This window comes from Capsicum annuum, unplaced genomic scaffold (assembly GCF_002878395.1).
Source record: "Capsicum annuum cultivar UCD-10X-F1 unplaced genomic scaffold, UCD10Xv1.1 ctg2798, whole genome shotgun sequence".
In the NCBI taxonomy this organism is placed as follows: domain Eukaryota; kingdom Viridiplantae; phylum Streptophyta; class Magnoliopsida; order Solanales; family Solanaceae; genus Capsicum; species Capsicum annuum.
The window spans coordinates 468,663-485,115 of NW_025834382.1; the positions used below are offsets into that span (position 1 = coordinate 468,663).

Genomic DNA, 16,453 nt, shown 5'->3' on the forward strand with positions numbered 1-16,453 from the left:
AAGAAAAAGATAAAATTATAATTAGACTATTAGAAGAAACAGAAGTTACTCAAAACAAATAGAAAAAGACACTAAAAAAGTTAGAACAAAATTTTGACTACTTAAAATCACAAGAATTAGAGATAGATAGAAAACTTCTCTACTTAAATACTAAATTTAATTTGGACAAAATTCATACAAAAACAGAAATAGAAAGATTAATAAAGACTATAGCAGAAAAATCAAAAGAACTAGAAATTAAAACCACTCAATTAGTAACAAAAATTATAGAACAAGTAGAATTCATCAATAAAGAAATAAGCAAACTAAAAATAGTAATACAAATATTAGAAGAAATCTCACTTTCATGAGTGAAGAAGAAGATATAAATTACAATAGGGCATTAGAAAAATCGAAAAGCTATCGCAGTGAATCAGAAGGACTATCTAAGCATATTCTTTCAAGTCACACAGATAAAGTCATATTAAAACAAAACAATACTATAATAATGTTATTAATAGAATTGCATAAAAAGATAGATAACTTAATCAAGGGTAAAGAAGTTCAAGAACCGTCCAATCCTTTTTTCTCATTTGTATCTATATAAGACTTATGTTTAGTTAGTAGAAAGACAAGATCGAAAAAACCTTAATCCTTTTATACCTATAACTATTAATCCCATGTGCATTAATAACATTTTATTATTTTTTTTATTTTTTTTAATGATTCTGAATTTACTAAATTTAAGGTTGTAAAATTTTCTCCTATAACTGATATTTGTTCTTCTATTTAGTGTCTATATAATTGATTGTCAATAGAAGAATACCTAGCGTTGTATAGCTTTTTAGGATTTAATAATTGTAATTAATTTTGTTAAAAAATTTGTAAGTCAAAATATAATTAGAAAATCTAAAAAATGGACTTTCTTTCAACTAGACCAGGAAGAATCATCGAAGAAGAAAGACAAGGAGGAAGACAAAGAGTAAGTTTTTCTGGAAACAGAATGGATAATAGCCTTATTTCTAGAATAATATCTAGAAGACACCCAGAAACAGAATCTCAAGAATTAAATGAAATAATAGATGTAGATAGAGACTCCGATTTCAACCTGAAAAGAAATATAGAGCATTAAAAGATAATATTGTTATAAAGTGTAACTTTAGCCAAGGAGAACACCTATTACATTCCGAAGACAAACAATATAATACTATAATAGATTTAATAATAAATCTTAGTGGAAAAATTCAAGAAAAAGATAAAATTATAATTAGACTATTAGAAGAAACAGAAGTTACTCAAAATAAACACAAAAAGACACTAGAAAAGTTAGAACAAAATTTTGACTACTTAAAATCACAAGAATTAGAGATAGATAGAAAACTTCTCTACTTAAATACTAAATTTAATTTGGACAAAATTCCTACAAAAACAGAAATAGAAAGATTAATAAAGACTATAGCAGAAAAATCAAAAGAACTAGAAATTAAAACCACTCAATTAGTAGTAAAAGTTATAGAACAAGTATAATTCATCAATAAAGAAATAAGTAAACTAAAAATAGTAATACAAAGATTAGAAGAAATCTCACTTTCATGAGTGAAGAAGAAGATATAAATTACAATGGGGCATTAGAAAAATCGAAAAGCTATCACAGTGAACCAGAAGGACTATCTAAGTATATTCCTTCAAGTCACACAGATAAAGTCATATTAAAACAAAATAATACAATAATAACGTTATTAATAGAATTGCATAAAAAGATAGATAACTTAATCAAGGATAAAGAAGTTCAAGAACCTAAAAATACTGAAATAGACGAATTAATTACTCAACTAAAGAAAACTGAATTAACTCCTAGACAAGAGAGACAAAATATAATTAGAAAATCTAAAAAATGGACTTTGTTTCAAGTAGACTAGAAAGAACCATCGAAGAAGAAAGACAAGGAGAAAGACAAAGATTAAGTTTTTCTGAAAACAGAATGGGTAATAGCCTTATTTCTAGAATAATATCTAGAAGACACCCAGAAACAGAATCCCAAGAATTAAATGAAATAATACATATAGATAGAGACTTACAAATTTTTCAACAAAATCAATTACAATTATTAAATCCTAGAAAGCTATACAATGCTAGGTATTTTTCTATTGACAATCAATTATATAGACACTACAGAGAAGAATAAATATCAGTTATAGGAGAAAACTTTACAACCTTAAAATTTAGTAAATTCGGAATCATTAAGACAAATAAAAAATAATAAAATGTTATTAATGCACATGGGATTAATAGTTATAGGTATAAAAGGATTAACCAGAAAAAAACTTAGGAACTAAAGTATTGATGGTAATATATAATGATAGATGGTCAGATATCAAAAAGTTAATAATAAGATTAACAGAGGTAGACATGACAAATAATGGAGGAATATTCTATATTAGTCCAGATTTCTTAATGAACCTAAAAGAATTTGAAAAAAAATATCAAAATAGGAATTCAGACTAAAGGATATGAAGAAATGAATAATGGAAATAATTTATTAATGTGTGTAGGATTTATAGGAAAAATGACCTTGAGTAGTAATACAAAATTCAAATTACAAGTAAATGATGTAGTTGAAGTAATGGGTAACAAAGGAATAAAATTAATAAAACCAATAAAAATAAATTCAGAAGAATATGCAGGTCTAGAATGGAATCTAGAAAAATTTAATAAACCTAAAACATTGAAAAATTTAATAAACCTAAAACATTCACACCAGAATCTCACTTACTATATACGTTTAGTAAAGGAAAAATATCAATTAGGTTTACAGATTACAACTATACTAGTCAAAAAGACTTAGATGAAACAGAAAGTACTATAGCAACAGAACAAGAATTCATGAATGTAGAAATATTACAAGAAAGATACAAAGTGGATAAAGAAATAGAAAAAGCTATAAGATTAGCTGAAGAACATAGATATATAATATTTAAATGTAAAGGATGTAAGAAAACAAATATGGATATAACAAAATGTATAGAACACATTAAAACTTGCTTAGAAAAAAATGATAATTTAGGATATGGAATTCAAAGTGATTATACAATATCTGAAAAAGAAAGTGAAGATACAACATCAATAATCAGTTATAAAGAATTAGCAGAATTAGAAACAGCCCCATCAATAAGTGCTAGCCCATTTTAGCAGACTATTCCACATCTGCAACCTATAGATTATAGTACAGGTAATGTACCTAGAAGACCAGCTGTTAGATTAAACCCAGATACAGAAATTAGAGAAAACATAAGACCGGCAGGAAAAAGAATGCCAATAGAAGAATAGTTTAAGTTACAAGAAGAAGGAAGTAAAGGTAAAATATTAAATATAGCAGCTCATGACCCACAAATATGGGATTCAGTAATAGATTTATGGAAAGGAATAGTAGTAGCAGACTATTTAAGACATTATACCGAAATAAATATAGAAACAATGTATAAATACATGAAAACTTTCTTAGGAGAATCTGCAAAGGCTACATGGGAAGCCTTTAAGACCAATTCTCCACAAGAATTCCAAGTTTTATTAGCAATGGGACCAAACCCTTATAATTTTACAAATAAAATGCATATTCTACTAACAGGAAAAGACCCAAATAGTGGTTTAATAACATTACAAAAAGAGGCATTAGTAAAACTTGAACAATTAAGTATATCACATTGACTATATATCAAGAATTTTTTAAAAGATTATTTTTTTTATACTACAATTAGTGGAAATACATTTAGCGAGGAATTAGGAAAGAAACTATTTAATAAATTATCAGGAGCTTTAGAAAGAGAAATAGAAGAAAGATGGTATAAGAGAGATGGTGTAGCTCAAAATCCAAATGCCAAATGGACCATAGGACATAGAGTCCAACATATAATGGATATTCTAACAGAAAAATATACAAATATACAAATACAAAAAAAACTAAAGAAAAATGAAATGAATTTTTGTAAATCAATTATATACACAACACAAAGTTATGATAATAACCAAAGAAAACCTAGAAAATATAAAAGGAATTATAATCAAAAACTTTACTTTCGCAAAGGTTACTTTTTGCGTAAATCTAAAGATAAAAAACCATACATAAATAAAGAAAGACATGTTAGAAAATATAGAAATGAAGGAAATTATAAAAATAAATTACAGCGTTACACATGTGGTAGCATTGAGCATTTAGTAAATGTATGTCCTAAAAGAAATAATAGTAGAACTAGAAATTCTCAACTAATAGAAGATTTTCAAGAGACTTTATTAAATGTAGATGAATACATGTCAGACACAGAAAGTATATATTCGAAAGTAAGTTTTGAATTAAAGAATAATGATAAAACAGACTCTTCAGATTTAGAAGAAGATAACTTAGTAAATGAAATAGGACAATAGATAAATGATTTAAATCTAAATGACTTAATAATTAACAACCTAATGAATGCTACACAAGAATGTACACATATCATTCAAAGAAATAAAGGATTAGATAGCAATAGATGTAGTATATGTAAATGGTACCCTAGTAAAGAAAATAGGGCAAAATGTAACAAATGTTATATGGAAGCATGCATTAGTTGTATAGAAAATATATTAGAAATAAAAATAGAATCAGAAGTAAGTAAAGAAAGACAAACAGCTAATCAACTTATAAACTTAAGAATAGCAACCCTAGAAGCAAGAGTAAATGAATTAGAACAAAGATTAATCAAAATAGAAAAAGAAAAAACAATTGAAGAAGAGACAAGTACACAAAAAATAAGACATCCGGATCAATTAGAAACAGAGCTTATGAATGTAAAAGGAAGTAGTAGTTTAATATGTAACAAAGATAAGGAATTTTCAACAATAAAAGTACTAGTAAAAATAAAAATTCAAGACATAGAAATAGAAACTTTGGCATTACTTGATTCTGGATGTACAAGTTGTTTAATTAATAAATCAATAGTACCACAACATGTAATAAAAATTTTAAACCAACCAGTAGCGGTAAGACAAATGAATGGATCATATAATACTTATAAATATTATATCAAAAAAGCACAAATAAATTTTTTAAACACTTGTAATGAGTTTTATAAACCTACTTATAATGTAAATAAAATATTAGCAAGGGATTTAAACATAGGATCAGATTTCATAATCGGTTTAAAATTCTGTATATAAAATGAAGGAGGATGCCTTATAACAGAAGATAGAGTAATACTGTTTAAAAATGTTACATACACTCCCGTACAAACTACAAGTTATCCAACGATAGAAAGAAAACTTAGAATAAATAAAAAAGATAAAGATTTACACCCATGTTGTGAAAACTGTCCAATAATAAACAGTGTACAGAAAATAATTTATTGTTAGAAGAAAACCTAGAAAAAATTAAAGAATACACTTTAAAAAATGTAGAAGAGACAGAGTATCTAAAAAATATAGAAAAAGATTACTCTTCAATCAAGATAGAAACACAATTTTATAATTTTCATGATGGAATAAATAGAATAGGAATAATAAATAGTCCTAAAGACTTAGAAGATGTAATAGCCATTCTAGATAAAATAGAAATTATAGGAGAAAAACCCTTAGCACATTGGAATGCTAATGAATTAATGTGTAAATTAGATATTATTAACCCAGAATATGCAATAAAAACAGTAACTATAGAATCAAATAATGAAGACACCAAAGAATTTGATATACAAATAAAAGAATTATTAAAATTTAGAAGTAATAAGAAGATTTATTTCTAGACATAGATCAACAGCATTCTTAGTAAGGAATCATAGTGAACAAGTAAGAGGAAAAACTAGTATGTTAATTAATTATAAAAGATTAAACGATAATACCAGGACAGATGCATATAAATTATCAGATAAAAATGAATTAATTAATAGAATACAAGGGAAGAAGATTTTTAGTAAATTTGATTGTAAGTCAGGGTACTGGCAAGTAAAAATGCATCCAGACAGTATTGAATGGACAACATTTTCATGCCTAGGAGGACATTTTGAATGGCTAGTTATGCCATTTGGACTTAAGACAGCTCCACCTATTTTTCAAAGAAAAATGGACAATATCTTTGGAGAATATAAAATTTTTGTATTAGTCTATGTAGACGATATTTTAGTATTTAGTTTAAATATGCAAGAACACTTAGGACATTGACAAACTGTTTTTAGATTATTTGTCATACATGAAAAAACTAAAGGTATTTTTCAAACTTGCTTAGAAGTAATATACTCTATAAATGGGATTAAAACTCCACTTTTTAAAGGTTTTAATGATTTTTCCGAAGCATCAGATCATGCAAGAGGATATCTAGGACCTAATTATTACATATCACCATCTCTTAGACAAAATTCAAACCAAATATCCCAATATAATATTCAGAAAGACACTGGTAAGATAATTTTCTGCGACCATTGCTCATCAATGACAGAAGCCTTCAAGAAACTCAATGCTTAGAAAGAAGCTCTTTTTGTTGAAAATGCCAGACTACTAGAACAAGTACAGACTCTAAGAGACAGACTCAATATTTTTCAGAATAAGAAAAATACAAGTATTCAGACTCAGAGTTCTCCATCTCCACAAAAAATGGATGAGAAGGGTGTGCATTCCCTTCTGAATGCTCAGAAATTCACTGTATCGGATGTTGGTACAGCTAGTCCGGTTCAAACGGTGACCGGTAAAGACAAATCAAATCCGTTAATGACTGTCATTTTGCCAAAAGTGAAGATGAAGGTTGTTCTTCATCAAAACAGAAATTAGTTAAAACTTGTAGAAAAACTTTAATTTCTAAAAGAAGGAATGAAAATATTGAGATTATAATAAAAAAGACTTTAGAATAAAATTTTAATAGCCAAGAGCAAGACAAGTATATTGATAGCAAAGACAAGCCCAGTACAAGCTCGGATAGATTAGTTCCAGACATGGATAATGCAGACAATAATACTCTAAGATCAGAAGAAGACGAAGAATTCGAGAATAGTTTGTTCTAGAATAGTCTTGCCTATCTCCAAGATACACAGGATCCTAATGAAGATGATGACTCAGGAATGAGTTTTGATTCTATTGCCCTGCACAACTTGGACACATAATCAGATAGAAAACAAATGATAAACAAGATCGAAACGTGGAACATTAAAGATCAAGACTTTAGAGATAAGATAAGTATTGTGGGGATGCTCACTTTAAGTCCTGTAATATGTCAAGTCAGTATTAGAGTGCTTCCTTTATCACTACTTTTCAAAAGAAAGAAAAACTGTTGAAGCACGCTTCTGTAAAAGAGGAACAATAATACATGTGACGGGCCCAATGTGTACCCGACCTGCATTATTGAAGAATCTTCTCTGTTTGTCAGCCATTAGGCCACGCAGTTTGTTTTAGTCCATTCCTTTTTTCTCATTTGTGTCTATACAAGACTTATGTTTAGTTAGAAGAAAGACAAGATCGAAAAAACCTGTAAGTAAGAAAACCTATCTTCCTACGACACATTCCTTTCTTTCATGTTTAAACTACTCTTCCCCCAAACCATCTTCTTTGTATAAACCAAGTCTGTAATATTAGGCGTAATCTAATAAAGTTTTCACTTTTCAGAAGTTCTTAGGGGGTTCCCGAAAGGGAAACCTCTCTCTCAGTTACTTCATGTAAGTTCTCATAGTTTTACATTTTCCCCACCAAAAATATGTTTATGTTTTAAATTTGTTTATATCTGAAATATGTCTATTTTTTTATGTAAATATCTTAATTTCATTTACCCTTAGTATATGGTTAATCTCTTAACTTCTAGATAACAACAATGGATTAACTTGTAAATTCCTAGGAATTTAGACTTTTAGTAGTCAAGAGTTTGGCCTTAAAAAGTAGTCCGCAAAAAGACATAGGACGAAGTTGGTGGCCAGATAATCTATTCTGGGGTGTAGTTAAAGAAGTTATCAAGAATTAGGGCTAAGAGAAAGAGATGAACAGGGTAAGTTAAAACAAGAAAAAAAAATATTATAAAAAGGGGAAAATAAAAACTAGAAGGACTTAAAAACAAGATGAAACTATTAGAGAGAGGGAGTACTGAGTAGGATTTACAAAATATTGAATTAAATTTATTGAAAAAAGTTTTGAAAATAATTTGTCTTTATATATATATATATATGTGTGTGTGTGTATGTATGTATGTATATATATATATATATATGTATATGCGTGTATGTATATTATATTGAGAATTTATGAGGAAAGGAAAAGCAGATTATGAAAGTGAACAATATTACCTGGATACGTTTTATTGCTGGTGAATAAAAATGAATTTCATAAACATACTCTGCAGAATGACTTTCTGAAGACAAACGAGCTCCTATCCCCCGAGGCCATGCTCTTGTATATGTGGTAAGAACTTCATTTCTTGGTGTTTTCTCAATGGACTTGAAGAAAAATACATGAGGGGCTTCACATGGATCCGAAGGAGGATTTCTAACATCAAACATATAATGTGGCGGATTAGGACTTTTTTGCCATGTTTTAAATGTTTCTATTGGTCTTTGTATCCAACTTCTTGGCATAATTTTCTCATAAATATGAGTGGAGTATCCCCAAGAAACTGAAAATGTCCAGCCTTTAGACCGGTGATGACATATGATTTGTTGTAACATGCGCGCGATTGATCATATTGTGCAGCATTTTCGAGGTGGAACACTGATTGGGCACGATTCAAAGAGGGAAAAATTGGGTCAACCATGTCAAAATGATGAAGGGACATTAGTAGAGATTTTGGATAAGATGATAAGAATCCTGATAAATCACCACCTAGATGAATCTACAAGTTAATACACAAGTATTAATAAAGAAAAGAAAATATATTTTTAGAAAAGGTAAATATATGAAAAAATTAAAGATTTTTAGCTATCCACGCAATGTAATTTCACAGCAAATGGTTGTCAGTTGACAGTTGACACCGGCACCTTGGTCCACTAGGTGGCATGTTTTATATATTGTTAAATCTATCCGCAATAATCTCATTTTTTTTCCCCCGAGAGGGGCCAGCCACCACCTTCTTCCATTCTACATGTGATATTTGACTTGTATATCATGGTAACAATATAGAATTCAAGTAAAAATTAGTTTGATTATGAGGAAGCGAAAAAAAAAAGAACTGAGCAAAACTAACAATGATTCAGCGGCTTTCGAAAAGAAAGAACAAGCAAAGATTTCGCCGTTGACTAACAAATGAAGCATCATAATTTCTAATTGAGCACGTCTAACATATTCGTTTACGATGGTAAAGTCATTATTGAAGTTGAGTACACCAGCTTAGAATTCAACAATACAGTTACTTGTGATCAATACTATGCTATGAATCTGCCATTCTAGGAGGAAGCATATATAGATCTCTAACAATTCCATCATTTCATTCACCTTCTGTATCTTCTTTGTTTTTTTTGTTTTTAATTTGGAAGGTTAGGGGGAATGGAATTACTAAGTGATATCCTTTGTTTGGTAGAAAATTAACTTACCTGATGAATGGCTTGAAGAGGAGAAAGATGGACACCAATATCAGCTATGCAAGTCATTGTAGTTTTATCAGCAGCGTTCATGTAATTATATCTCTTTAGGCAATTAACCATATCTTTTGCCAATGCTTTAGCCAAAGGATAACTCAATATGAATCCAGCACCACCAAAACCTTGATTAAATGAGTACCAATAATTCGATAATATAAATTCCGAATGTCCTCCAAAATAATAATACTTCGTATGATCATATTGTGCAAGAATTTCAACCATATTATCCAAGAAAATTATTGAATCGTCGTCCCCCATAACGAGCCACCTTACACCTTCATGTTCCTCTCTATACACCTCCATTATCCCATGAACCAACCTTAGGACCGTTGCATCGACATGTTTGGTCTCGCTAACAAGTTTTGGAACATCATCGTATATTTTATAAGGAGGTGAATTTGAGGACCATGGGAGAAGATATCCTTTTGTAACATTTGGTCTCCACCATGATTCAATATATGATTTTCTATGATGGCATGCTTTTTCAGAACCCAAAAGGCCAAAAAGAAGGTGGAGAATGTTAGTGGCTCTTTTGGATTGTGCAACATTTGACAGAGAATTAAAAGGTGCCCATTTCAACCTGAAAGAAGATCGACAATTAGAGTCACTAAAAAAGATAATATAGCCCAAGTATAGGACTAAACCACAAATTAAAACTGTTTTGGAAATTCTAATCAGTTTAGATTTGTCACATGTATGCATGTTTGAGAGAATACTACGTTAAGAAGAAGAGTAGAATGGGAAATGAAATATTGTAACATATACTCATTTGGTTCTTGGCATGAGTTGTGTTAATATATATGTGTAAGTTCTTAATAAAAATATAATTCAACATATATTTATTGACAGTGTAAATAGGCAATATTATAATTTAACATGTTATAATATATAATATGATATGCCTTATTTTTCAAACTATATATTTTACTAGGACCATCAGTATATAAAAATTATAATCAAGATAAAATGTAGTAGATGACACTAATTTACACTCCTTCTCTTTTGGAAGCTAACATTCTGTCTTTATGTATTTGTCTTAATGGCTTTCGACGAACTCTATGATTAAAATTTTGATTCTTTTCTCCAATTAGCTGAATATGTAAAACAAATTTTAGTATCTCTAGTTCCAACTCTCTAAGAATTAGGAAAGATACCTTTTTCTTAAAAATTTAATATTATATATTATAGTATATACTGTATTTTTTGTTGTCCAAATATCCGCTCAAGAAAAAATTATATTCGCTTTGTTTCAATCTGTTTATCTTACTTTTCTTTTTAGTGTGTCTCAAAAAGAACGTCGATTCATTTTTTTTTATAACTTTTTAATTCTAACTTTTCGCTCACCATACTTAGTATGATCCGCGCATATTCATATGTCTGCCTGTAAAAAAGTTTTGAATTCTTAATTAATTATTTCCAATTCACCGGATCTTATCTCTTTTGGAAGGAGTCCATAAAAAGTAAAAATAAGACCACAAGATTTAAGAATAATTTGGTATATTCAACATATTCTTAGTTTTGCACTACAAGATTCAAAAGCCGTCTTAACCTTATTAAAATAAAATAAATTACTTTAATATGGAAGAAATTAAATCTGAAAAAAAAGATTAACGAATTAATTATCTGGTAAGCACCTCTTTTCTGATTAAATTTATATTTTATACACTAAAGTTGCTTAATAGAGTTTCTAGGCTAACGTGAACTATCTTCAAATTAAGCAAGTCAACGTTGTTTCTTTAAGTTGGAAATTTCTTCTAAGTAAATCTTGTTTACTCCTTTAATAACTGTCCATTGTCCAGCGTATATGCAACACAAGATAACAATTAACAGAGAATTAATAGCTTCAAAAAGACTAATCTTCAGATTAGCTGCTTGAGTATTACTTAAAGTATACTAACATTTAGTTAATCCAAGTCAACTACTTATGAAACATAATTAGCCTAGGAGTTATAATAAAGGTACGGAGACTTGACTCTCTTTTTTAATTCCCGTCGATTTATGAGCTTATGTTCAACATGGTGTAAGGGAAATATAAAAGGAAATAACGTGTTCAAGTTGATGGAGATGTTATTTTGTTGATCAATTGCACAATTCAAATCACAAGGATAACTTTATAAATCGATATATCCTGAGAGACAAAAACCGGGGCTTTCATGTCAAGAAGACACTTTTTAAAACTATTTTGCTATTTAGACACAAGTTTTTAAAAATTTGTCATATGCCCACTTTAATCCACATCATCAATAACTTTTCCAACTCAACAAATTCACCCACAAATTTTATAATAATACACTTTAACCTAATATTTCCAACTTAACAGATTCACCCACTAGTTTCTAATAATACCCTTCAACCCATTTCATCATCCACAATTATATATAAACTATATTGGGTTTCCAAAAAATAATTTTAAAAAATTCAAAAGCTTAAAATAGAAGCTTCCATTTCCGTCCAAAAAGTTCCGATTCAGGCACGATTCCGGCGTTAATTTTCGGCGATCAGCTCTAAATCAGTCCACAAACATCATATGTTTGTCCATTGTATCAATTGTTACCCCATTTATTTGCTATCTTCTCAAACACACTTTCCACCATTGTTAAAAAGCTTTAAATCACTCACATTACTCAAAACCTCTTTAGAAATTACATTACAGTAGCTCAGGCGACTCCAAGTTCATTTCTCTATTCCATAAACTCAACGATCGTTGATTAGAAACAATATTTGTAATTTGAAGATTTTTGTACGGATATCTGTCCAGTCATCGACCAGTCATTGACCGTTCATACATCCCGAAATAGACCCTCAGCATAATTTACCATCGACCAAAGCTTAATTCTAGGACGTCTATTGCAAAATTTATTTTGGTTTCTGGTGATTTCATGAGAATGGGAGAAGACTCCTAAATATTGAAAATGAAATCGTTTACTAAGATGACATTGCCCATTGCAGTTCGCCGCAACGGTTCATACGACGAGTTATTTGCAAGCGTAATAGAGAGCAGGGATCTAGATTATGTGCCGAGTGACGTGGTGATTAGTTATCTAATGCATTCGAGGGAAAAAGATGCATCCTACGATCATACATAATGATAAACGTGTGTCGTTGTACATGGTGGATAGTGATGGTGATGGTGATGGCGATGGTTTTAGGCCTATTTTAAGGATAAATGTAGTTAAGAGGCCCTTTGAAGAACCGTTGAATTCATCACCACCCCCACCTAGGCGTCCAACAATCAACGACGATTTGAATGATTATGAGAACGATGGTGATCATCCAATTAATATGAAAGATGATTCTATGCATATGGAATACATTTCATCAGACTCGCACGATGCGAAAGAAGATTGTGGAACAGAATCACAACCAAGATATTCCTTCGCCGATGAAACTAATTTCTATCGTGATCAAACATTCGTCGATAAGAAAGAGTTAAAAATGCTACTAGACGGAGCATAGGTGAGGCAGTCTTTTAATTATTTTACAGAGAAGAGCTGCATTAAATTATTGAAGGTGAAGTATGTCTCTCGTGGTTGCGGCTGGTTGTTGCTGGTAAGGAAGTACGAATCCTCGAATAGATTTCGTATATACAAGTATGTTGGGTTCCACACGTGCAGTATTGAACCTGCCACGGGCAGGCATAAGAAAATCTCATTCGAGATGATTGTTTCACTATGCGTAAATTATTTTTATGATGGGAAGGGTCCAAGCATAAGAGAAATTCAGAGAATTATGTTTAGGGAGATGCTTGTTTAATGAATATAACTGTAGATTGCCTTGATTAAATTCACGAAGAGTAAAAATTATGTGATAATAAATTCAGATCTCATATATAGTCTATCGTAGACAAGTAAATCAATCTACGCTACACCAAATAATATTTTATGCACTATCATCGATCTTAGACACTGTCACTCCTCGACCAGACACATAAGTCAGACGTAAATCATATGAATAGATGAACCATCAGTAACTTATAGTTTGAAAGAAAATAATTAAATTAAAATAATTTAAACACATAATCACATGATTTGACGGTGGTGAAAGAAAAATAATTAAATTAAAAAAATTAAATACATAATCACATGATTTGGGGATGGTGAAAGAAAATAATTAAATTAAAAAAGTTTAAACACATAATCACTTGAATTGTTGAACTGTTAGTTAAACAAACAATCTTGAACTGTTGATGACATTTAATAGACTGTCATCAATGCTGACCCATGTCAATTTCATTTTAAAAATATACTTGTGCTTTGAGGGTCCATTGATTTCTTTGATCTATCGTAGACTTACATTGTAGGTCGTGCATCGATTGCTCTCTTGATCATTTGTAGATCACATAGATTTATGTACATGGTTATAGACCCCCCTCCCCCCCCTTGGATGTTGTTTAAAAATGTAATTAAATAAAAAATAAATTGTGGGTTTCTACACATATGTAGGAATTTAAACAAATCACATGATCTTGTTAGAGCTTACACAAATTGGGGGTAGTGATTGAATGATTATGTGGATGGATAGTGGTTGAACAATCAACATCCTCAAAGTAATGTTTGTCAAAGCACAAGTATGTTTTGAGGATATTGATTGTATTTAATGACTACCCATCCATACACTCTTTTGATTTGGGGGTGATGATTGAACGAGTATGCGGATGGGTAGGAATCAAATAAAATCAATATCCTCAAAACATACTTGTGCTTTGACAAACATTACTCTTAGGATATTGTTTGTTCAACCTCTACCATCCCCCACAGCTTAATTTACCCCCTTAATTTGTATAAGCTCTAATATAATTATGTGACTTGTTTAAATCCATTCATATGTATAGAATTTTAAATTACTTTTATTTTTATCTATTTAATTAATTTTAAATAACATGCTAGTAAGGGTCTATAATCATGTACATACATCTACGAGATCTACCAATGATCCAGAGATCAATCGTTGCACTACCTATAATGTAAGTCTACGGTAGACCAATTGAATCAATGAATCCTCATAGCACAAGTATATTTTATATTTCATTTTTTTTTAAACATGTTATTGAGGGTTCATCGATTACGAGTGTATACGGTAGACTTTGATATCTCGTTGATGATTGACATATGTCATAATCGATGACAGTCTATTAAGTGGCACCAATAATTCAAAGAATACAATTACTGTTTCAACGGTAATAAACGGCTAATTTTGTATGCCTTCAATAATAACACTTCTTTTTACTTCATATATAAAGTCTCCATCAATCATTATTTTATTTCATCCACTTTATTTTTATTTTAAAATTCTACAATGTCTCAAGCATCTCAAACATCCAATTCTAAAAAGACTCTAATTTGTCATTATGAAAATGCAGTTGTCTTAAGGACAGCACGCACAGACTTAAATTCAGGTCACAAATTTTCTAATTGTGTAATTGTGAAGGTGAGTCGTGTATGTCTTTTTTAAAATCAAGTAAATCGTTGTGTAATTTTTTTTTTTTTTTAGAATAATGATGCATGCTAGTTTTTTAAATGGTTTGATGAGGTATCACCTCCAAGCAGTCCATCAACATTGAATCTGAAATTCGAGACATCAAATTTTCATGACGTGACTAAATTTAATCTACTACAAAGACTCCGAGAATACGAAAAAATAGATATTGACTTTGTTCAAAGAAGCCGAAGAGCAAAGGGATCACTTGAAAGTATTGTTACAAGACACCCAAATTGAGAGGGATCAGCTAAATAAAAAATGATTTTGGCCGAAGAAAGAGAGAATGGCCTAAAAATGATGTTATGTGGTATAATGCTAGTATTCTTTGTTTGAAACGGTGTAACATGAATGTAATGAGATTGAATAAATAAAAATACTTTTATTTTTCTATAATGTCAATACTGTTTTTCATAGAATCATAATTGATCAAACTACAAACCAACTTAAAATGAATAGCATGGTAATAATAGGCTATGCTAGCAGTATACAAAAGGTTAAATATGCATTATATGATGTCAATCATACACTGTATCAGTTATGACAACACAATGCATATTCAGATTTCATGCAACAATACGATTTGATAAAAACAGAATAAGTGCAAAATCCTAACAACTTTCATAAAATAAAAAAATGTTTGTTATATCATTCCGACGATTATTCAACTCTCTTGTTTTTCAAATAAAAAAGTTTTAAACATTAACAATATTAGCATTCAAATGTCTTTTTCCTCATCATCACAAATGTTATCGTTAATTTCATCAACGATATTCATGACCACATTTTTTTGCATGTTTCTTCTTTTTCTTCTTTCTGTTCATCTTTTTTATTCTCTCCTTTTTCATTGTCTACTGCTAAAAATAATTCTACCATTATCAATTCATAGACCACAAGTCTACTAATAGAAACAATTCAATGCTCAAATGAAAAGGCCAAAATAACTACGAATTACCCCACCATTGAACAGTTCACTACACGAAAAATATCAAAATTGAACCAAAATTCAACAACGTGATGAACAAAAAATTTTCAATCAAACATCCGGTATCAAACTCAACTATTTCTACAAATCAAACTAATTAACTATTAATGTTTCAATTTTCACTAATTCATCAATCATATTTTAAAGAATTTCATACACCTAAAAATTAATTTTAATCTAGGGCATTGTTATTTCATAGACCACAAGTCTACGGACAGAAACAAGTCACTGTTTGAATCAAATATCCAAAATAACTCATAAAATAACAATTATTCGATCATTCAACACCGCAGTGCTCAAAAAATACCAGAACTAAATCAAAACTTCTTAACAAAAGTTTTAAAATTCAACACCGTGATCGACGAAAAAATCTGTCGAAACTACCGAACCAAAACTCAATCATTATTTTGGAATCAAGCTAATTACGCATAAAATTCACATATTT

General features: G+C 29.8%; 1 protein-coding gene across 1 annotated transcript; it reads right to left on the reverse strand.

Annotated features, from left to right (window-relative positions):
* Positions 1 to 8,518: 8,518 nt before the first annotated feature.
* On the reverse strand, positions 8,519 to 12,225 carry LOC107846315 (beta-1,3-glucosyltransferase-like). The gene is made up of 3 exons (XM_016690736.2): positions 12,200 to 12,225; positions 9,501 to 10,128; positions 8,519 to 8,803 (listed from the first exon to the last, which is right to left on the reverse strand). Exons 1-3 carry the CDS (start codon positions 12,223 to 12,225, stop codon positions 8,519 to 8,521), a joined length of 939 nt encoding a protein of 312 aa, XP_016546222.2.
* Between the last annotated feature and the right edge of the window lie 4,228 nt (positions 12,226 to 16,453).